This window comes from Seriola aureovittata, chromosome 1 (assembly GCF_021018895.1).
Source record: "Seriola aureovittata isolate HTS-2021-v1 ecotype China chromosome 1, ASM2101889v1, whole genome shotgun sequence".
Classification (NCBI taxonomy): Eukaryota; Metazoa; Chordata; class Actinopteri; order Carangiformes; family Carangidae; genus Seriola; species Seriola aureovittata.
In genome coordinates this window covers 4825012-4849211 of record NC_079364.1, presented here as the reverse complement: position 1 = coordinate 4849211, position 24200 = coordinate 4825012, and the positions used below count along the sequence as shown (strand labels likewise).

Genomic DNA, 24200 nt, shown 5'->3' with positions numbered 1-24200 from the left:
GCAAACAATTTAATTGCTCATTTCCACATTTAGTTGCTTGTTTATACAGGTACCTGAACTCTAATTTAAACTGTAACTTTACTATTAATCTCTCAGAAAACATACATGCACTAAAATTAGGTTAACAGATGGCAGTGTATATTTTTTAATTGCATTTCTTTCAATCATTTTACACGTTTCTGCTGCTTTGTTTATTTCCTGTATGTTGATGTTGGAATGATGAAGTTGGGTAAAAAAGAAAAAAAGAAAAAAAAAAGAAAGAAAGAAAAAAAGTTGCTACTGTGTGGAGGTATATCTCAATAGGAATGTGTCATTTCCGACAGCAAGTGAATGCTGCACGGTGGTAGAGCGGGACTCCTCCCCCCCCCCCCCCCCCGCCAGCTCCCCCCGCCTCCTTTCCCTCTCGCGCCTCTCTGCGCGTGTGCCCGCCGGTGAAGGCGCGCGCACGGGAGGTGGCGGGGGGTTGTGCTCGCTCCTGCTCTCTCTGCTCTCTGACCCCAGTGGCAGCTCCGACTCACTGCACTCCGGCTCCCCCTCCGTCAGACCGAGGCTGCTCTCTCTCTCCCTCCCTGTTGTCTGTCAGTGTCTCTCGCCCTCCTCTCCGGCTCTCTCCCCTCGCTCTCTTGTCTGGTTTCTTGTCCACAGGAGCCAGCCGAGGTCCCGCCGGGTCGAAGGTTCTGCCCTACCCGCCCAGACTGCCGCAACCCCTGGACGGCCGCGTACGAACCTGCCCGCTCCGCTGCTGCTGCCGCATGGACCCACGTCCCTTCGCCGCCGCCGCTGCTGCTGCTGCCGCCGCCGCCGCCGCCGCGTAGAGGGCGACCCCGACCCGACACTCTTTCTCCGGCCAGATAAAAAAACGCACAAAACAACCCCACACGACGAAGGTAGAGCAACCTTTCCGCTTTGCTTTGAGAACCGAGGAGAGAGAGAGGGAGGGAGGGGAGAAAGAGGGGAGACGGGGAGGAAAAAAAAAAAGAAATTCCTGACACAAAGCCGTCGGTTAAAAGGTGGCTTGTCATTTACGAGGAAGAGCAGGAGGTTAGCGCGGCGGTGCTGTGACACTGACCACCTTTGGGTGTTTCTTTATTATTCCAGGAGCAGAGTTCAGGATTGCACGGACCTTTCTTTTTTTGTGTGTGTGTGTACATTTCTGCAAAGCAGCAGTGTTAACAGCAAGCGGCGCATAGCACACATCGTGTATATGCATGGTATCAGAAAGGGTCAATTTATTCGCCTTTACCCCCTCCGCTTACCAGAGTGATATCTACTCGTGAAGTTAGCAATATAGCGTGTATAGGCGCTCTGTATATTCAACTACAGGACCGACAATGTGTGTGTGTGTGTGTGTGTGTGTAACCCCCCCTCCCCTCCTCCCGGGTTAAAGAAAAGCAGCACAGTGCGAAGCTACAGCGTGCATAATAAAAATCTACAGCCAGGGCAGGTTTAGCAGGCTAAGCTAGAGAGCTAGTTGCTGCTACTGTAGCCATAAGGTAGAGACAGACAGGCGAGCAAGGCGAGTTTCAGCAGCCCCGACACACACACATACACACACACACACACACACACACACACACACACACTGACTGCACACACCGAGGAAACTGTGAAGCATGCTGCACACAAATCCGTCCTCAGCTTTTCGGCCTACATGTACAACAAAAAAAAAAAAGAGCGCATTTTCCGGGCAGCAGCATCAGCAGTAGTCCTACTTCAGGTTTAAGATTTTTTGCCTTGGGAGAAATGATTGCTGTGGTAAAGTGTGTGCAAGGCATTTGACAGGGGCAGCTTTTAACTGAAATGAAATAATTTCTTTGGAAAGGCCCAGGAAGATCTGCAAACTTGTCTCTTGCAAGGATTCATTGAAGTCGGGATAATGTCATTTTAACTTTGCAGTGTGTTGTGCAGATGCTTAAACTCAGTTTAAGCTGGGGGTTTTTTTTTTGTGTGCAGGAATTGAGTTTACCCACCTTTTTTTTTTTTTCTAGGCTGGCATAAATCTTTCTGACTTCAATTCGTAGCACACGTAGTAGGAAAAAGCATCCAGTTGACCCAGAAAACACAAATCAGTGTTTTTGTGAAAATAGGACCGTTTTTTAGTTTAAATTGAGGGCTTTTAAGATATTCAACAACTGGAGGTTACAGCTTCTTCTTCTTTTTTCTTTTTTTTTTTTCTACTCACCACTGCATCACAGGATTTAACCATTAAATCAACTCTGGAGCTGCTGATTTCCCTCCAAAAGAGATGATAGACATGTAAGATTGAGGGCAAAAATTTCCTCTTTTTTTTTTTTTTCTTCTTTTTTTTTCTCCTTCCTCTTGTGCTCGTGGCTGCATCAGGAGGTCTGGTATATAAAGCCTGTCAAGCCCACAGTGGCCACTTTACTATCAGTCAGGGAGGTCAGACAGGAGGGAAGCTCAGGGTGCAAGGGGAACACACAGCCAAGCCCGGTGAGTGAGCGAGCGAGCGAGCGAGCGAGCTTTGAATATGCAACACCGCACAGCATTTTAGCTGCTTTTCCTTCCAGGATTTTAGGAGTGAAAGTGTGTTTTTATTTATTTATTTATTTTACCTGATTTAGTAGTTATTGTACGGTTACGCAAAGGTGCTAAAGCAGTTCAGCTGGCAGATTAATTGTTGCTGGTTCATTTCAGAATTGGAGCACCAGGCCTGGAATAACAAAAGCAGATCTTTGTTTTATTTTTTTTTGTATGTTTTCGGGGTAATTGTCAGCAGGGAAGCAGACCTCGTTTTCATGCAAGCGTTGTGAAGAATTTTTCTTGTCTTATTGAAGGCTTTGCAACAATTTTAAACTCCAGCAGAGATTATACCTGCAGCTTTTCTTTCTCGGTGTATTTTATTTCAACAGGCTGATGCCTTAGAGGCCAATGCCTGCAGTCATTTTTACATTTGAATGTATTAGTTTGCATAAAAACCAACCAGGGGACGAGCAGCAGAGCAGCAGTTAACAATGTGCCTTCCAGATTGTAAACTGTCGCTTTAACAGTCCAGTGTTTAGTTTTTTGGAAAGAATAGCTCTGTGCAAACTTCTAGCAAGCAATTTTTTTATTCTTTCTAATGAAATGCCATATTGTCTTGAAAAGGTAGAGTAAATCTGCTAATTGTTTTTAAGTTGCCTCACTGCATTTTTTCTAATTAGGATTTTGTGAAGAATGGTTTGATGAGGTGTTTCAGGAATTAGTTTCTTCCTAAGTCAAATCGAACAAATGTGTTTCTGTTTGTGCTCTCTGACGCCGAACAGGAAAACTGTAGTTACATATGTACAACACAGACGTATGTAAATGTTGTGATTACGAATCATTAGAGAACGATTCAGTTCCTTCTCTTGATGTGTGCTCTGTGTGTGAGTCGTTGTAGCTCACCTAATGTTAGTTTAGATGCTCGTGCATTTAACCTTTTGAACAATTTAAATGTGTAGAAATGTATTCTGGGAGGTTTTCTAATTTCTTGTTACATGAGAGACTACCCAACCAGTGCATTCACAAGTATGCGCGTACCTTGTGGTGGTGTTTTAAAGCAGCTGATGTATGTGTGTGTGTGTGTGTGTCTCTGTGCTCCTGTCGGTGCAGACTGCAGCGTGTCGTGTTCGAGTCGGTCGGCCGGGTCGCTGCTGCTGCTGCTGCTGCTGCTGCTGCTGGGAGACTTCCTGGGCTTCTTGGGCGGCTCTGAAGGATGACTGCTGCACGGCTCGCTGCTGAATCCTGGTGAACGAACGGCGTCTCATGTCCAAACGGTGGAAGGATGGCTCATGGCAAAGTGACCATCACGGTGGACGAGTACAGCTCCAACCCCACACAGGCCTTCACACACTACAACATCAACCAGAGCCGCTTCCAACCTCCACATGTCCACATGTAAGTGCACGCAGTTTCATACACACACTGACACACACTGGGACACGCTTTAGATCATCTGCCATGAGTTAGTAAACTAACATGCTTATGCAAAATTACCTGCAAAAGCAAATTCATATGCGTCATCCTGCGTATTTTCAGTCTTAAATCCCATATATGAGAGATGTAACTTTTAAAGAGTAAACTCATCCAAGTCTTCTTTGTCCTAATTTATTTATTTTATGATAATTTTATTTCACTTTTACATTTAGCTGTTGTCAGGCTGGTTTTGTATGAAGTTTCAACCACATTTATGAATAATATGTAATCGACAAACTGAAAAAAAAAGCTGATATTCAGACATTTTAAGGTGCAACAGGAAGCCAATCAGGAGCCTCTTTGATGCAGAGACTTTGTTTATACTTTGATTTAATTGGCTCAAGCTCAGAGAGTGTACGTTGGCCCTTGAGTACAAACTTTGAGAATAGGCAGACCAAAAACAGTTTGAACTGCGCTGTGTAACGTTTGGGGAAATTAAATATGACTGTTTAAAGAAGTTTGTAGGGAGTGTGGCAGGTGAAACATGTTGCTTGACAATCATGCAGTGTTTGCACAAACACGCTCATGCACTGAAAACAAAATGCTTTCCTTGGTTCGCACAGATTTGATCAGAAGCTTTTCTGACTTTGTGGTTTCTCCCTCCCTGTCGTGTGTCGCGGACAGCTCGCCACTGTCCGTTGTGGTCGTGCTATGAGACTGTTATCGTTTGTGCCATGTTGTCATTGCGGTGCATGAACACTTTTTTTCGCATTGGGGCGCTCTCTTTATTTATTTATAAGACCAGTTGCTTAGCGTTGCTCTTGTCTGATGTGGTTACGCTCTGACTCTCATTAGTGGGTCAGAGCGCTGTGACTCGTCAGCCCCCGCCACGCACACACTCATCAGAACGCTGTGTGTTTTATCTGTGGACAGATATTAACACAGAGCTGCAGCTCGCTTTGTGTCCTCTCCCAATTACAGCAGCTGTGAGCTTTTATAAAAGGTTTGTGACTGATTGTCGGTTTGTGCTGAAGACATTTCATTTTCAGTCAGAGCGACGTGTGAAAAGTTAACTTGCAGCAGGGACAGGAAGTGATTGAAGAGGAGCACCAGAGTGCTGCCTGCCTGCTGTTTCTATAGTCATCATAGAGGATTTGTTTGTCACTTCATTTCTTTTAGCTCTTCGGTTGAACTTTATTCTTTGTGGGTAATTGTGGTTTGATTTGGCTGTTTTTAGATGCGTGATTATTTTTTTGGGGAGAAAAGCAGTCACACACTCCTACTGCTTTGGCATTTTCTAAATTGCAGGTGCAACAAAATAAAGACAAATAAAATATTTCACCAAAATAATGAGATGATGAAGCATGTTGGAGCTGATTGCATAAACGAGAACAACTTGAGGTTTAAGTTGTACAAAGTAGCACACGAGAAGAGTCTGTGTAAGCACTGTGCATTAATTACACAAGTGCCATTGTACTCTTTGTTAGAGATAGATCTGACAGTACAGTAAACACAACTCTGAAATCCCCGAGTCCTGACATATAATTTAATTGTTATGGGTAAAACCACAGTGAAGCTCGGAGCTTATTTCCATTGTTGTCATTGTTAAAAAAAAACAAAGTGGTGATATCACAGACTGTCAGGTGAGGCAGGTCTGCTTAGAAAAGATGCAAACAGTCTGATGATTGACCGCTTAGCGACCATTTCTTTACCACAAGTTTAAAACTTCTCTGTCAGTTGTTTGATCCTGAAACACATCAGCGGTTAATAAAAACATATCTTTGCCCACATAATGTTAACGTATCGGTTTTTGGATAATTACAGCATTTTCCAATCAGAGTGAAATTAGATATAGATTGACGGTAAGAAATCATCATGAGGGGAGTTTCTTTGGCTTCAATTCGTCCGTCAGGTTGCACGTGCGCTCGGCTCATTGTGTTGCATTTAGGCGGCAGGGAATTTGAGTCTGCACCAAGGTGAACCAAGATGGCAGCCGGCGCGGTCGACACTCTGAACTGGAGTTTGTTACATGATGTGTAAGAGAATGAGATAACACAGACACATGAACGCTGGATAAATCGGAGGAAAAGTTGGGCAGCAGTGCGAGATCTATGCAGACTGCAGAGCAAAAGTCGACCAGCCGCACTGCTTCACTCCGGGGACTGACAACATCTGGTAAACAAGTGGATGAGTTTTTTTTGTTTTTACATATTGTTTACCTCAGACACTCGGATTCCCACAATTCTGTCTGGGTAATCACATTCATGTAAACAGGATTATTTTGGGGACATGGTCAAATTATGGAATCATGTAAACAGCTGAACGGGACTCTTACCTTCCTCCCGGTGTTGGCAGCGTTCACATTATTGTGCCACTGTGTTGTTTTGGGATTCCTCAGCTGCGCCGCCTGCACGGCGAGAGTCGGCGCCTCGAATGTGGAAAATGAGACAAGGTCACCTCGCAGTTTGTGTTACGTCAGTCCGTTTTAATGGTTGACAAACACGGCAATAAATCAGGCCGAATGGTTCGGTATGAATCAAGGTAACCACATGCCAGACAGCACAGGGTTCATCTGAATAGATTCAAGTTTGATCTTTCTTTTTGTACATTGCAAATAATAGAGCAGCTTTGTAATGTATGACAGAATGACATCTGCAGGGTTCCAGTTTTGTTGAAATTTGACTGTTTATTTTTGGATGTATTATTTAATGCTGCTGTGACTGACAGGGACAGGTTTTGTGTTCAGCTCCCTGGAAAGTCTTAGTCTGGCTCATCTTGGCCTTTTGCACTGCAGTGTTGCTCCAGATGACCGTGAGTGAAGTTCAGCCAGAGAAGCAGCAGATTAACGTTGCATAAAAGGAACATCAAATAAAACTTCTTTGTGGAGAAAATGGAGAAACAAGCAAAGTGGGACCTACCTGGTGCTTGAGAGGGAAAACCCTGAAGAAAAGAAAAGTTTCTGTTAGTGGATCATCAGCTGTCGTCTGGAGACAGTTTCGTTTTATTTCGGATGACGACAAACAAGAACAGATTGAGGCTGTAAAAAAAAGAGCTGTTTATTAGGTTTATTTAGTGAAAGGGACACATTAAGAGTCGGGCAGGAGGAGTGAAAACAACATGTAGCTTCTGCTGCTCTGAGAAACACAAACATCGACAGTGTGTCTAAGGTGCAGAAATGCAGTTAAATTTCCTAAAAAACTGGAACAAATAATCTAAATGTTTATAGATAATTAGCACTTTTTTTTTTTTGCCTGTATCATGCAGTTTTTTTGTCCCCATTTTCACTGGTAGTATTTGGAGGTGAAGCCCCTGTAGGAAGGGGATGTGTTGAAGCTGCAGGGCCTCTCAGCAGATATGTGTTTGGATAAATACATTAGGCTGTTTCCTGGCTTCCACAGAGCCTGCAGTGTCTTACTCTGTCATTCTTAAACTCAGACTGGGAACTCCTGGATCACACACACACACACACACACACACACACACACACACACACACACACACACACTCCTGTAAGCCCATCCCCCCACTATGTTTAAGTGCTTATAGAATACAAGCTCTGTTCTGGGAAAGTAAAGGCTTGTTTAGATTTGGGAGATAATGATCCGACTTGCTCTAGGTTCCTCTCTCACTGCATCCACAGTATTTGGACATAAATAAAGTTGTTGCTTTTCTGGAAGCAAAGAGAGAAAAAAAAAAAAAAATCAAATGAGAGGGTTGCCCGCCTTTTGAAATACAATCCTTGCTCTAATGGTCGTTTCCCCCCCAGCCCCTCAACCCCCCCCACTCTCAGACAGAATATTTAGATTTCTGTGATGGAGTACAGCAGCGCCTTTTGTGTTGCGTCGAAGGTATCGCTCTCCGAACCACATATGAAAACATGCATGTAGCGCCAGACACATTCGGACCGACACACACACACACACACACACACACACACACACACACACACACACACACGTACACACACAGTGGCAGTTGCAAGCTAATGTGCAGGAACGTGACCCTGAAGTCAAAGTGGGCTTTCTTCAGAGCATGGGACGTCTCTCTGTGTCTGTAAGTGAGCGACAGACTCAATCCAGCCCTGTTTATGTCTGGTTTATTTTTCTGCGCCCGTCTGTGTTTTTTTTTTTTTTTCTTTTTCTTTTTCTTTTTTCAGCCCCCTCGTCGTCGTCTCGTGAAATGAAATGCTCAGCAACTTGGAACATATGCTTCGAGTTGGGACACTAATGGCTTCGAATCCAATTTGAGCAGGATCTGGGCCAGACACGGGGAAGGCCCAACACACAGATGCAGACAGACAAACTGACACAGAGCTGATGTGGAGATCTGGGAGTGTTTTTGAGACTTCTGTAAGCCCTTAAATAGTTAGAAAATTTACGCACTAAAGAATCTTAAAGTCTGTTATTGGACTCCAGAAAAAGGTTAGACTTAAATAATATTACAATATTTTGATTTAATATTTAATTTCCTGGGGTCAAGTAAAAATCCCAGCACTGCAACTACTGATTATTTTCATTATCAGTTACTCTGCTGAGTGTTTTTCATGTTGAGCCTTTAAACATGTCAGAAAATTGTGCAAAGAAATTTCTCACAGCCCAAGGTGATGTCTGCTGTCTAAAGCTGAATGATGCTCAGTCTGCAATGACAGAAGACAGAGAAAAAATTATGAAAACTGACGATTAATCAAATGTCAAAATGGCCTGCAGTTTATTCTTAATCGACTAATTGTTTCAGGACAAATTTTTGTAAAAAATAAAAGCAGTTATTTTAGCATTCTAGCCGCCGTAAGGACAGAAGAGACATCCGAAACCGTAGCGCATTAGACTGCGCAGCGATGGTGATGTTTGTGGTTTATCTTGATCGCAGATGTGTTTGCATTTCTCACTCTGTGACTTAACTGCATTATGCCATTAACGCCTTTAGAGTGTTCATTTATTTAATTCCCAAGGAATGTGCGCACCATGCGATCCACACCAACGAAAACCATGTTAGTGGAGGAAGTCGGGTTTCCCGCTCCTGCCAGGGTCAGCGATGGCAGACATGTTTGTGTCATTAGAGGTGTACTGTGATTTAACAGTGTCCATACAGGAGGGTGATCATACTAAATTATCAAAATCCTGCTTCATATTCCTGAACTCTGCAGACGATGTGGGGATTTTTCTTTTTGGAAACCTCATTTAAGTATTTTTGTGTTGATGTGTGCGTGTGCTTCCCTGCATGAGTTTTGAATCACTCAAAGAAGAATGCTGGGGTTTTTACGGAGAGACCAGAGAACCACATGGTCCACCAAGTTGTTGCCTGTTACTCGCTCGTTTTTCTTAAATAGCACCTACAATGGGACTCTGCTGCGTTAAGAGCTGTCGGAGCTTTTTTGAAAAGTCATTTTGTGAATTCAGACCTCGGTGTCTTCATCTGTCCTTTTTAGTTTCACAGTCGGCCTTGTTTTTGCCTCCTGCTTTGTTTTTGAATTTCATGTTTTAAATCCGTCTGAAGTTCAACTCTGAGTTTTGTCAACAGGGTGTTAAGAAGCACTAAATCCATCTTTGTAAGACGTACACCGCAGGACTAAATTTGATGTGTCCCATAGAGCTGGGAAATGTTTTGAAAAGTTTAAATGCCAATGTTGATAATGTATCTTAGTTTAGGGTTCAGTGCCAAAACAAAAGCTGTTACAACTCCTTACTTTCAGTACAGGACAGAAATGTACAGAAACTTAGCTGCATTGACCCAAAATCTATAATTATAATGACTGAATTTCTGTCTACAACCTAAATGTTTTGAGGAAGAGAAAACAGAGACACTTGAATATAATTAATAATATAATAAAACACAAATGTTCTGAATATGTTTTATTCGTAAAAAGATGTGCATACATCATTTGTGGTGTTTTTTAAGTGTTAATAGTCAGTTTAAAGTTTAACCCGTGGTTAGTTTCACCAGCGGGCGCAAACTGGTAAAAAAGCGAGCAGCACTGTTGTTGTGGTTACCTGATTTAACAATGTGGTCACTAAGCAGCCAGTCAGAATGGAGCGTTGTCCATCTTCCATCCTATAATATCTTCTAACGGCTCCGTCAGCCTGTGATTCTCCACACAGGAGAGTCGGCTGTAAACACGGAGGAGAAAACATACAGTGTTAAATGCTCGTTTCCTTTTTAGGTAGTTATTTATTCATCATTTAAACATAATTCACTTAAGACACCTGAGCTGTAATACATTAATTTTAATGCAGGGAAATGAAAATTCTTTCACCAGTCCCCCCCCCCACCTACACAGACACACACACACACACACACACACACACACACACACACACACACACACACACAAATAAAAATTCCACATTTAACAAACTCCTTCTCCTCCAGATGCCTTGTTAATTATTCCCGCCCTCTGAATAATTGAGGAGCTCATAAGTATGAATCATTTAATGACGCCACCGCCTGCATCCACACACACGTTATTCTGACACAATCTGGTGAGGAAACAGCAGCAGAAGAAGAAGAAGAACACGGCCTTCACACATTCGTCCTAACACCGTTCTGGTTTTTATTAATGAACGTCCCCGGGGATTTTTTTTTTCTTTTAATTTTTTATGTGCTTTATTTCCTGTTCTTGGTGCAGAGGAACAGGGCTGTAAATGTGGTCGAGGAAATAGTGTGGAATTATGATTTTTTATAGGATTTGTTTCTGCACGGTGTGAGGAACAGGAAGAGTTTCACAGCTGACCGTGCCGTATAAGCACATGACTCATTTCTGCAAGAAAATCCCCCCCCCCACACACACACACACACACACACACACACACACACACACACACACACACACAGATGAGTTTGTGTATCGGAGGGAGGGGAGATACTTAGCATATAGAGTCACATGACAGAGGAACCCGGTCGAGGTGCTCAGATGATAATTAAAAAGGACATTCCCATCTCTGTGTTGATAATAGTAGCTCTCCTGCTCATGTGACTCCACTTGAAACACCAAATGGACTGCTCCTCCTGTCCAAGAAAGGATCCTGTGTATCTCCTTGTATCATGTTGTTGGAAAACAAGTTAAACCTTGTTTCTTGTGCAAACCCCTCAGCAGCGGGGGGTCACTTTGAAGATGAAAATGCTCAGATAATTGGCGATTTGATTGTGGAAAAAACTGAAAGTGTGACTCGCACACAAATGTTTTAAACTCCCCGTGTTGTCTAATCTACTGTTGAACACATCAGAAGTGTCAGCTCTTCGCCCTCTCCTCGCAGTGTTAGTTGGTACTAATAGATCTGATGGAAACACCAACGAGAGAAAGCTCCACTTTTCTTCCTTTTTTCTAGTGGATCATTTGCTTCGTCTTTTTGCTGTTTGAGTTTTCAAGCCAGTCGTTGATGCAGACGAGGCTCTGCTGTGTTGGAGTTATAGTTGGAGAGCTATAAATAACACTTATTTGTCTTGGTTTTAAGAAATATAACTATTGAATTTCATATTTGAGCCCAAACATTTGTTTTTGTTTTTTATTACAGTTGCAGAGGCTCCTCTCTGTTACTGTTTTGCTGTAATTGTTACAATGCAGTTATTTTATTAGTCTGTGGTTCAGCTACGACCTGAAGCTAAACTCCAACCAGGGTCTGTTCATGTTTGTGGTCGCCTGATTTAAAACCAAAGTGTCTCCAGATGACAGATGATGATCCACTTTTAGGAACTAAAACATGCTCAAGATTTTGTTCTGTAACCTGTTAGATTTTTTTTTTTTTTTTCCTCTGTTGAATGTTGCTCTGATTTTTCCCACATACTTGGTGTGAAGTTTCTCCACTGCTTCTCCACCTTTTACGTTTTGTTTGGATCACATGGTTCTGATTTGTCCGTTCTACTGGGCGCACTGGTTTGCAGACCTTTTTAAATCTCTACCCATCCACCTTCGATTTTCTTCTTCATTGATTCAAACAGGTCAAACAGGTTGGAAAAACAACCAAGCCAGTCAGCTTTTTAGGGTTAAGGATTAAGGCGTCTATGCTCCAGTGCCAGAATCCACACCACACGCAAAGTGTGGATGAGATGGACACAGCTTTGCAGGTTATTGTAGGTCACATTACATAAATAATTACTCTCAAATCGACATTAACGTAACAAACCTTAAGTAAACCTCGCAACCGCTGTCGTGTGGAGTGAAAATGACGATGAATGATGCCGGAGCCCACTGAGAGCAAGATAAGCTCGCTTCCCTTTTGCCAAACTTGAAACGGCTAACATGAACGCAGTGTCTGACTAAATAATGAAATGAAAATGAAATAACAACTCAGACTGATTATCAAGCTATTGATGTTGCACAATAGGATTTTTCGGGAATTGAAAACACCTCAGCAGCCTGAAAAAAATCTATGATTATTAATCGGTGATGCATTAAAAAAAAAAAAGAAAGTTTCTAATAAATTGTGCAGCCTCATGTTTACCTCTCACCTCCGTCCCTTGTTTTCCTCCCAAACAGTTTGTGGAGGCGCAGCAGTCAGGCTTCAGCTCCCCTGAGAACAAAGAGCCAGTCCCATCGCGCGGCCTTTTGTTTCTGTCGGCCTGTTGCCGCTCGCCGGCAGGAGTGGAGGGGCTTTTGTAACAAGAGAACCCTTGATTAAGTTCCCTCTCCACCCCTGACCTGCGGCTAGAGCCCGCACGGTGGAGGTGGTGGTGGAGTTGATGGTGGAGGAGGGAGGGAGGGGGTTAAGTGACAGTTGACATTGGACAGGTCTGCTGTTTTTTAGATTGAAGCCCTTTTGATGTCTTTGAGATTTTGGCCTCTGAGCCCCCGGAGCCTGGCATCGCGGGGCACGATCTCCCGATGATGTCACTTCCCCTTTGACATGAAATAGACGTGAAGCGGTCTGAGCCTGCAACTTCTCAACGAGACAAGTCCGGCTGTTTGTGCAGTTTAAAGTCTGTTTAGTTTGCCTTTACTGGTCATCGGCGTCCGTTTATAATACATGTGGATCGTTTTATTTCTTTACATGACGCTTCAAGTTTTCTGTAACGTGTTCAGAAATGTGTGATTGCGTCCCACCTTGAGAAACAATGTTAGTCGCTGTGAGTGATCAGGGAGACAGGGCAGTGTTTCCATCTCAAAAAACTCCAAAACATTTTCCAGCATTTGCCATGAATTCGATTGATCTTGACGAAAATGAAATGGGGGAGGGGGTGTTTCATGACTCCCATCAGGTGCTGTGATGGAGGTATTTGTTGTTTGCTGCACAGGAGGCAGACATCTGTGCGTTTCCATAATTACAAATAATCATTTGTCAGAATGATTATTCAAACTGGGTTGAAGGACATGTGTAAAATGTGTAAAAACAAAAGGAGCCTCAAACAGTAAAAGCAGCTGAACAAGAATTTCACCTACAGTTTTAGTCCATTTTTGCTTTAAGGAATGAGCAAACAAGATTATGAATCTGACCAGACACTGTTTGCCAGCTTACATACTTGCACGCACTTAGTAGTTTTTGGTAGCTTTGGTTCAGTATCGCGGCCTTAATTGTGTGAGAATATCTTCTAAAAGCCTGATTATCACCTGAATACAAGAAAATCTGTGAAAAGAGCTGCTCAAACGGTTTCACTGCTGTCGTACGAAACCTTCACTTGACGCAGTGCTACTCAGTGCATGTGTCATGGTTTTTTCCTCTACTTTGTTGTTAGTCGTGTTGTCTGTTCAGGTGAACATCACTCCCCCCGTTTTTTGTTTTTTTTTCTCCTTCCTTCCTCCCAGCCAGTCTGCTGGTTGGCGTTTGGCCCCAGGAGCCACTTTGCGCCCATCTCCTCAGTCTTCCTCCCATCAGGCCTGCAGCCAGGCGGACTGTCAGCAGCACAATTAAGGGCTGTGCCATAATGAAAGGGGCATTAGCAGAAGCAATTTATTTCCCAGCGCAGTGCCGGAAGGTTTCTCCGGCGCTGATATTCCAGTGCAGGCTTTGTGTGCCATTGTGAGGGGAGTAACGGGGAGGGATGACGAGGACGCACCCTGCCTGAACAAATGGAGTCTGTGTGTGGGGGGTGGGGGGGCATCATATTTTCTTTAAAATCAATTCTCATTTGAATGTTTCTATCCTGTGTTTCATGTTTTCCCTCCTCTCTGGTGAATTTCCATCGTTCTGCATCTAGATTCTGTTTGTGCTCATGCCCCCATGTTCCTGTTGGGTTTCTTGTTTTCTTGTTCTCTTCTCCCACCTTTGCCTCATTCTCCGCTCCCTTGTGCAATCCCCTTCCCCACCACCACCACCTCCAGCGCCCCCCCCCACCCCCCTCTCCGTTATTCCTGTGTTCATTTTGTTCCTCTGAAGTTTATTGAATTAGCGCAGACAGCTGAAACGCAGAAGATAAGAGAGGCGCTCTCTCTGCTCCTCTCGGAGAAATGGTATTGCACCGTGGATGAGTGAGCGGTGTGTGTGTGTGTGTGTGAGTGTGTGTGTGTGTGTGTGTGTGTGTGTGTGAGTGAGTCTATAGGAGGGGGAGGGGGAACTGATGTGGAGGTTATAGACAGGAAACGGGGAGCATTGTGTTTTGATGTTTCTTCTGAAAGAGCGATTAAAAAAAGGAGTGTGAGCTCAGTATTTTGTCTCCAGTTCAGCCGTGATTAGCTTTGAAATTTGCCACTCTTTTTACTGTAGTCGACACACAAACATCACATTTTCTCCGACGCTCTTTGTTGTGGATTTCACCAAGGAGGCACTGAAGAACAGGCGTCCATTTACAGTCATTTAATCAGCTGCTATGATTTTAACTGGGATCACTAAAGGGTGTGATTTGTCCCTGTCAGCTCAATAAGACAGATTTAACTTTTACAACTGGTTGTCTGTATTAAAATGTTTGCCTTCCCCATTAAATAGGTGAAAAGAACAAATTATTTCCTCCATGTTGTATCACAGTTCAACTAGTTTAACTCCCTGGAAAAAATGATTGATTCATCTGTCATGTCAGAAATAGCGAAACATGCTGATAGAAGAAATAATAAACAGACAAAATAAATGACTTGCCCAACGGATCAGTTGTCAAAATTGTTAATAAGTTTTCTGTTTGTCGACTAATTAATCGATTGACAGATGGTTTCAAGCAATAAAAACACATTTATACTGGAAGCATCATGCTATACCAGAAGCTAACTAAGATTTCCGGACAGTAATTCCCCTGATCCTCTGTCATGCAGATAATCCTCAAATTCAGGAAGCAAGATGTCACGGAAAGTCATGATTTTGATTTTCATGCTGTTGATTTGAGCGAGTACGAGTCTCGACCCTGTTTGTCACATATGGATAGGTCAGCTTTAGTTGATTAGCAGTCTATTTCCACGTTTCCCCTTTGACCTCTGTGAGGGGGTTTAGGTGGCTGTGTCCCCGCTGGTGGCCTCATTGATGAAAAATCATTAGCAGGGCAATTCCATTAACAAGGAAGGAACAAGAAGGAGAGAGGAAGAGGAGGAGGAGGAGCTGGAGGCTAATCCTCCGGCAGCAGGTGGCGGCAGGTATAAAATGGATGGACACAGACAGTGGACTGTGATTGACATGCATTTCTGTCTGAGACAAGTGGGCAGCTCAGAGGTCGTTGACCTTATTAACCCTGCCAGGACTGGGGGGGTGGGGGCATCAGCGTATCAACCCAGCCTTAATATACTATGTTACACTAAGTAAGACTGTTTTTCAAGCTGCAGCGCTCAGTGATATTTTAAACAATAGAGCGCTTCCAGCTTGTGCTTGTCCTTTCTAGTTTCAACATGATAACGCTCCCGTGCACAAAACCGGCTCTACAGAATGTGGAACAACTGGACTGATCTGCACTGAGCCCAGACCTCAATCCCATCCAGCACCTTTGGGATGAACTGGAATGCCGGACCCGAGCCAGGGCTCATCACCCAGCATCAGTGTTGGACCTCACTAATGCTCCTGTGGCTGAATGGGAGCGAATCCCTGCAGCCCCAGGTTCAACATGTCTTAGAAGAGTGCAGCTTGTTAAAGCTGAAGAATCAGTGAACCATGGTTTCTGTATGGCTAAGGGTGTAATGTTTAGGTTTTCACATTCTTTCCTTGACCGTCCACGTGCTTTTAAGTCGTGTAGTGTATATAGAGAGTATTTTCAAGCCTCCTGTTGAGTTGAATATATAACATTATGTGTTATTTATAGCACTTGTACAGTATAAAGCTGTGCTAAAAATAGAATATTATTGTTAACTAATTAATAGTAGAATAAATGTGGCAATGCAAGTGTGCATGTGGTCTGTCTGGGAAGTATGTGTCGTTATGTTTTCAGCAAGTTCATTAAATTACACAAGTCCTACAGTATAGATAATAAAAACTGTTGAGGTTTGTTTCCAATTAACTCTTTCAGCTTAGTGTTATTTTTATTTCAGCTAAATTTCCCCTTATTCGTTCTTAAAATGACTTACACAGGGCTGACCTCACCCAAACGCTTAAAGCTTAAAATGTATAACTATAAGAGCTCAGTGATGCTTGAGAAAGTAGCAGTGACCTCTCAAGCTCCTCACCTGCCTCATGTCTCTACCTTGTCTTTAATTCATTTCTTTAATAAAATGGTGGATTTAACAGTTAAAATCATTGAAATATTACAGTACTGCAGCGACTCCTTCGGTCAGGTCTTTTTATAGATTAGAGGCAGACATTAACTTATCTCTTGTAGGGAAGGATGGCTCGGTTTAAATGTAACTAATACTGAAAAGAAGAACGATGAGAGCCATGCAGCGAGCAGCTGCGATGTGTTTATGGAGACCGGGGGAAGTTTTCAGCAAAAGAGAAAAAGGAAGGGGAAAAAAACTTGCAATCAATCACAGTGATTATGTGACGTCCTTAAAGAGAAACGAGGAGTCGGAGAGCGACAAGAGACAGCGACCTTCTTATCTGCTGCGAGTTAAGTGTCACGTTTGAAGAAGCAAGCTCAGGCTGAACTTTGACCCCATTTGCTTGTGTGTTTTTCCAAAAGGCCACGGAGCCAAGTGTGCTCAGTCAAATGAAATATCCTCCTACAGACATCAGAGAGCACTCCACCTTTCCCTCCTCCCGCCTCTCCCACGCTTTTTTACTTCTGTTCTATATGACACATGTAACCAGTAGCTGTGTATGGATTTAATCCAGGAACCACCTCGAGCTTGTCAGTCTTATTTTAGCAATCATATTATAAACGGGCTATTTCTGTGAATTTTCGGAGGCTACAGGGTTTTTTTTTATGATATTCCTGCAGGATCTAAGGTTAATAATTACGTTGTGAAATGACACTGAAGTGTTTCATTTTCATTTCTCATAAAAATCCTCGTTGTTTTTTCCCCAGTAACATTTAAATCTGCCACTTTATGTGATTTGAATAAATGACAACTTCAGACATTAAGGCAGCAGAGAGGCTTGACATTTTCTGAGAAAACAAGAACAAACTGGCTTTTTTTTCTTTTCTATTTTTCTTAAGAGAGGAAAATCATTTTCGTTGCCAAACGTGAAACATCTTCTGTCTGATTTTTTTGTAATTAAGAACACAGGATTGTGTGGCTGGTGCAAGCTCGAGAAATACTGCACTTCATAATCAAAGTGAAAATGAATGCTCAGCTGCAGAAGTGTAATGATGTATAATTTTGTTTCCTGAATCTGACACAGATGAATGCGACTTAACCATCACGGTTTTGAGCAGAAATCTTAAAAGCTAATTTCTTGCTGTGAATGTTGCAGCCGGAGGTGAGGAGAAGTCGATGCAATGAGGTTTCTCTGCCGAATGATCACAGACGTTTCTTCATCGAGCAGATATTTCTGCAGCCACAGACCTCGGTTTTGTGTCAGCTCCAATGTCATGGCGGATTTGAGAGTGTGCTGCTGCCCTCCTCGAGCGCATTAGCATTTCTCCTCTCCCACCCCGCACCCCCCTCCCGCTCTTTCTCCCTCCGCAGTCTTCCCTCTGATGTCACGCCGGAGCTCAGACATGTTAACACGAACCTTCATGCTAACACAGTTCAGTCTGTCACTGGAGAATATTCTTTTACCTGCAGCCGGAGCGCAGGAAGACTTTTTCATTTTCACTGTCTCCGTTTACAATAGATCAGAGGCCTCTGCTGCACTGCTGAACTCCTGAACTCCTGTATACATTACTAATGAACCTCTGGATTCTTATACAGTCGTATGTTAACAGGAAAGACAGGGGCCCTCTCTCTCTTTGTGGTGTGTGTGTGACACCAATGCAGCACTATCATGAAGGTTTCTTGGCCCGGGCCTGCTTTAATTGATAGGGGCTGCTGGTATTTACTTACATTCTCTTGGTGGATTAAATCTCAAAGGAGTGGAGATGGAGGTTGTTTTTCTCTTGGCTTTGTTTTAATATGCATGCTTGTGTGCATGCATATATATGTAGATGTGTGTGTGTGTGTGTGTGTGTGTGTGTGTGTGTGTGCTTGCGTGTGTGTTGTCGTCCCATGTGGTTCTGTGTTCGTCCTTCCTCCATGACGAGAACTGTCGAATCCTGTAAAGCTGCATGACGTCCAGGCACCACAGAGCACCAGATCTAATCAGCAGCTACACTGCAATGTATGTGCTGCTCTGCTGGCTCAAGTTAGAGAGAGAGAGAGAGTGAGAGAGAGAGAGTGTGTGTGTGTGTGTGTGTGTGTGTGTGTGTGTGTGTGTGTGTGTGTGTGTGTGTGTGTGTGTGTGTGTGGGGGGGGGCGCACACAGAGACTTATTTACTGCACACAGTCAATAGTAAATGTTATTATCTCTGTAGCTAGTTTTTCATTTTGTCCATTGTGTTTAATATGGAGGCCAGGCCTGCTGGGGGCAGCTGAGAAGCTCCGCTCTGCCCCAGTGTCTCAGAGCTGAGCTGAGATCTCTCAGCTGAAGCTGTGAAAGAGCTTTAAAGGAGGGACAGGACCAACAATGACAAAATACTGACGGCAGGCGACAAACAAGAAAACACAAGCCGCGGGTATCTGACAAGATTATAAGTTCTCTCATAATGAACTGAAGAACGAAGGCCACAGACACGGAAAGCTTGGAGGCTGATGTGATCGGTTATGGCCAGCGTCCATTAACAGTGACTGTTTACTGTCAGAAAAACAGTCAAAATCACAAAATGTTAGACGGCAAAACTGACCAATGCAGCGTTTGAAAACATTCGTTTTGAGCGTCATCAAAGTTTTGCAGCTCTGCAGTGTTTATTTTGTGCTTGCTCAGGAAAACAGCCTTGCATATAAAAACAATAATGCAAGGGGCTGTGGAGGTGTGTTGCTTCAGGTACCAGTGGTTAATGTGTTGAAGTATTTATTGCTTTTAAAAAGGATTTCAATGGCAATTATCTAAGATTGAATTAATATTTCATCACAACTAGGGAATAATTTCATCGATTAATCCGATTTTGTCATTCATCTATTAAAAAAAAAAGCAAGAAAATGGTTAAAAATTTCCCTCACAAATTCCCAGCAACATCTGGTGTTTGACCAACGGTTCAATACCCAAAGTTATTCAGTTTACTGTCATAGAAGACTACAGGAAACCAGAAGATATGCACATTTAAGAGGCAACCAACGGGCCCACAGTCACCTCATTCAGTTTGATGAGGGAGCTGGATTTTTTTCAGACCGTGTTGTTGTCTGTCTGAACGCAGCCTGAGCCAAGTATGTCAATCAGGTTTTTTTTCTTTTTTTTGAGCAGCCTCTTCTTGCTCGCAGCTTCGGATTCATCCCGTCTTGCAGAGGCAGAAACAACAGACCCCCGGGGATCTCACGATGCAACGTGTGTGCAGCTGCTTTTTACAGGCTGCAGACAGTGGCTACTGATCACAGATGGCGACTACAAACGTTGGTTAGACTTCAGCGGCAACAGACCGAATAGTTGTGTGACACACAGTGAGACAACGCTAATTTATCAATATGATTTTGCTGTGCTGTTTCTACTGACACACACTCTCTTACCCCTGTAATATCTCTGGTTGTATAAGGCCTGTGACAGTGTACATTTACAGGATTTGTGCAGTATGTTGAAGATCCATGATCCATTATTTCATTTACTGGTTTAGTCAAAAACAGAAATCTTACTTTAAAGATTTTATATTTAACACTTCTGTGTTTTATTTGAAGTGTTGATCCACGAGAAGAGATATTTGTGGTTTTTAAGAACCAAAAACCATCTCAGTGTAGTTTTACATCTCGTCTCTCAGGCTTCTCTCTGGAGCTCTAGTAACAAGAGGTTGTGAGCCAATCAGAGGAGAGAAGGCTCTGAGCCTCTCTTCTCAGAAAACAGTCGGCCAATCAGAAGAAACCAAATCCTGCAAGGTTGGAAGGAAACACTAACTAGAAAGTGTGAGGTTGGATGGTGGGTCGGGGCTTTGGGCATCGCTGAGAGTGATGACTGCTTTGTTGTGACATCACAAAATTGCAGAAGTCCTAACGGCTGGTTTTAAGGCTCAGTTTCTGAATGCAGGCTGTGTGCGATTCTCTGTGGACTGAGTGCTCTGACACTTTCACAGTATTAATATAAACCTAGACCTGATCTATAATCAAACAACACATGGACAGAGACCTTTATACAATGTGGGACCTTTAAACACAAAATGCAGATGAGGGCAAATTAAGATGAAACTGGAACAAATGAGTGGAGAAATGCAACATATCCAGCTGCTTCTATCCAGGACAGAAGTGTGTTACTGAACGGTTTTATGAAAGTTAATGTGGCACGAACTTCATAGTCACCAGATTTCAACCTTGCTGAACACCTGTGGAAGATTGACGTGTTAGACAGTACTCTGCAGCACCATCATCAAAACTGTAGTTCAGAGAGCCAGAGAGTCCTGTGGTGGATCAAGATTTTTTTCCTTTAATTTTTCACCCAATTCTGTACCATAATTGAAGATTTATCATTATTGACCACCCCCTACTGCAGACTTCTGATCACAGACAGTGACAACAGATGCTGGGCGGACTTCAGTCTGCACACAAGAGATGGTGGCTGCAGTCAGAGACGAGCTTTCCCACCGTCTTTACCATTAACGTGACCTTGCAGACGACAGACCTTACAACTCGCAAACAGAACAACGACAGATCCTGGGCTCTTTGTGAAGACTGTCCAAGTTTAATATTCTGGTCAACATGACACAGAAATGGGAAAACAGGAAAATTGCTTCCCAAATGAGACCCCCTCAAATGCAGTGTTGCCTCCCTCCCAGTAAGATTTTCTTTTGTGCAAAGGTGCCTATTTTCTCCATCTCCGTTAATAACGTCTTCGTCAGTCTGAAACCTTTTGATTTCATCTGCTTCTCTGGCTGTTTCCATGCCATGTTTGTGCACACATGTGAGTTAACTCTGTGTGTTTGTGTGTGTGTGTGTGTGTGTGTGTGTGTGTGTGTGTGTGTGTGTGTGCGCTTGTCAGGTTGGAGATTGCAGCGTTGATTATGTGTCTGATGTTGTCGACAGAGTGACATCCCTTCTAATGAAATAATGGTCTAGTGGCAGAGTGCTGGAGGATTGCACATTGTAGACTTCAATTACAGACAAGATGATTTTTTTCCCTCTTTCCTTTCAGTCTGAAAAAAGTACAGGTTTTCTTCTTTTTTACACGCTTACATTGAACAAAAACGCTGAATAAAAGGCTTTTTCCAGCCAGACTTGGGTCTAAGTGTTTTTTCTTTAGATAATGGATAGAGACGACAAGGCATGCCTTAATTCACTGTCTCTTTAGCCAATCTGATGCCACAAAACAGCCATTTCCCTCCTTGTGTGCACAAATCAACCCGAGCGCTGGTTGTTTTCCAGACCAGAATACACATTTTTCACTGTTGTGATGTCCCCTCTTTATTTTGAGATACATTTTACTCTGCTGCATGCATTATTCTCTGCACTGTGTAATTTATTTTGAACAACAAATGATCTTTTTAAGGTTCCTGTTTTTCGCCTGTGCGCCCTTCTGCTATCTGGTATGAAATTATCATATGTTTCCTAAAAATATGCTTCCATCTGCTCTTATCGAGCACACCTTTTTAGAATATAACAAAGCGGAAAAAGGGGCACATTCTTTGAATTGCAGCCCTTTTCTTTTTCTTTTTTTTTTTTTTTTTTTTTTTTTTTTTTTTACAGAGAGTGATGTTCAAATTTATAAAACCAAGGGCAGACATCTCATGAATAAGTGGAAGATTTCGAGCCTTGTACGATTGGTTGAGTTTGTTCTTTTTGTTGTTGACAACATGGAATCAAACACACTTGACTGATGACTGATTTGATTTCATGGGTCAGAAATCACTTTTTAAACTGATAGCATAAAGCTGTGCAGAGTGAGGCGACCACAGGGATGAAGAGAACGTCACATTTAAGGTGCTACAGACGTTTTTTCTTTTTGTTTTGTTCGTTTTTTAAGATGGACAGGAAATGTGGGGACAGAGAATAAGGGAATGACTTGGAGCAAAGAATCCGGCCAGCAAGGAGTCGAACCGGGGACTCGCTTTTTTTTAATGGAGATAATAGGATGGTTGCAAACAAGCTCAAGGAAATTGTTCATGAACTATTTCAACAACTTCTCAAGTTGAGGGTAAACACCTTTACTAACTGACTTTGTTGATGAATTTCCTTTCTGTGTCTACTCTCTCTCCATTCAATAAAGGGCAAGAAAGGGCAAAAAATAATTTTAGAAATGAATGAGTCTGAATCCTGTTCAATCAGCACACAAGTCCAGACCTGAAGTCCAGACTCGTATGATGCAGCCTGACTCTGAACATTTCTCTCTCTCTCTCTCTGACTGTCTTTTCAGGGTGGACCCCATTCCGTATGACACTCCCAAGCCGGCGGGACACACCAGGTTCGTGTGTGTTTCCGACACACACTCGCGTACGGACGGCATCCAGATGCCCTACGGCGATGTGCTGCTGCACATGGGCGACTTCACCGAGCTGGGCCTGCCCTCCGAGGTTAAGAAGTTCAACGACTGGCTAGGTACTAAGCTGCTTAACACACGCTGCTGAGCGCACGCGTCGCTTTCACACTCGCACGCCACTAACATTCATGGTCCGTTATGGGCAGGGGGAAGGGGTAGAGGCATGAGACATGTTGCATGCATAACCCGTAACTGGACCACACAATGACCCCACACACACACACACACACACACACACACACACACACACACACACCCTCCTCGTCTTTCCCTGTTGACCCCAACTGCTGTGCTGAAGTGTCCAGTTTAACCCTCCTGACCTAACACCCTGGTTCAGTTAACCTTTGACCTCTCCTTCTGGCCCCATGCTGTGGGTGGGAGCTCTAGGCTGTGTGTGAGTGTGTGTGTGTTTTTTTTATGTGTGAGTGTGTGTGTGTGTGTGTTTGGCTTTAGTCCCAGCAGCCAGTGTTTCATCTGTGGACCCTCCAGGCGAGAGCTCACAGCAACTCTGAAGTGTTTCAGTCTCACTAATGTAGTCATGTTTCACACATTCTCACACACACACACACACACACACACACACACACTGTCTGACACTCCCACTCAAAAGTGTGCTACTTTTTTACACATTTGAATCCCTCTGTTTATGTTTAATTCATTTGTCTTTGCCTGAGGAGTCGTCCTCGGCAGGTGAAACAAAATTTGCTTTGCGTTCAGTCTTTTCGACATTGTGCTGCTTTCATAAAATTTAAAGTGTTGCAAAGTCAACACAAAGATGCAGATTCTTCCTGGTTGGTGCTATTCAAACCACAGAAACATCTGTGTGAGTTTATAATCTTTAAACTCAAAACAAAACTTTCTGCAACAAACTGACACTAGCCAGTCACATCTAATGTCTCTCACTGGCTGCAAATAAACATGGGCTGCAGCGCGCCGCGGTGGACGGCAGGAAAATTCACTACGCCTTTTCATGCTTTCACACAAAAAAAAAAGGTGGATGAAAAGTGGGAAAGAGGATGTGAAGGAGGACCACAAGAAGCAGGAAGTGGTTTGATGTCGACAAAGTATAGAGGGAATAGAAGATCTGAGCTTGGTGGCAGTGCTAACCTTAAAAATCCTGGTTCAGTTCCCAACCATTGACATACTTTCTCTGCTCGGAGGAACACGTTAATTCCTAGTGAAAATATTTCTCATTTAACGCTGATGACAACCAAGTTTTATTTCTCAGACTAAATGGTGAATAATTACAACAACAGAGCAGCAAACAGAAAACTGTGGGGATGTTTCAGGGCTTTTAAAAAAAAAAAAAAAATTTAAACCCTCTTAGCTTAAAGCGACACTCCTCTCAAAATCTGTTTTGAGTATCAAACACTCACCCGCTGTGAAGTTGAAAGGTGGCTGTCAAAGTTTTCCCTCTCCAAAGACGGCAGCAGCTACAGTCAGTCTGGA

General features: G+C 43.2%; 1 protein-coding gene across 2 annotated transcripts in view; it reads left to right on the top strand.

Moving 5' to 3' along the window:
* Positions 1-432: 432 nt before the first annotated feature.
* Positions 433-24200, top strand: part of mpped2a (metallophosphoesterase domain containing 2a) — a 67751-nt gene continuing 43983 nt past the window's right edge. Inside the window, exons 1-3 of one of the 2 annotated variants that reach the window (XM_056379569.1) lie at positions 433-887; positions 3592-3876; positions 22629-22810. In XM_056379569.1, coding sequence (XP_056235544.1) covers positions 3764-3876; positions 22629-22810 — 295 coding nt within the window. In that variant the 5' untranslated portion in view covers positions 433-887; positions 3592-3763. Of the gene's footprint in view, positions 888-2341; positions 2452-3591; positions 3877-22628; positions 22811-24200 lie in introns of those variants that run through there. The other variant, XM_056379577.1, reaches the window with a different exon arrangement.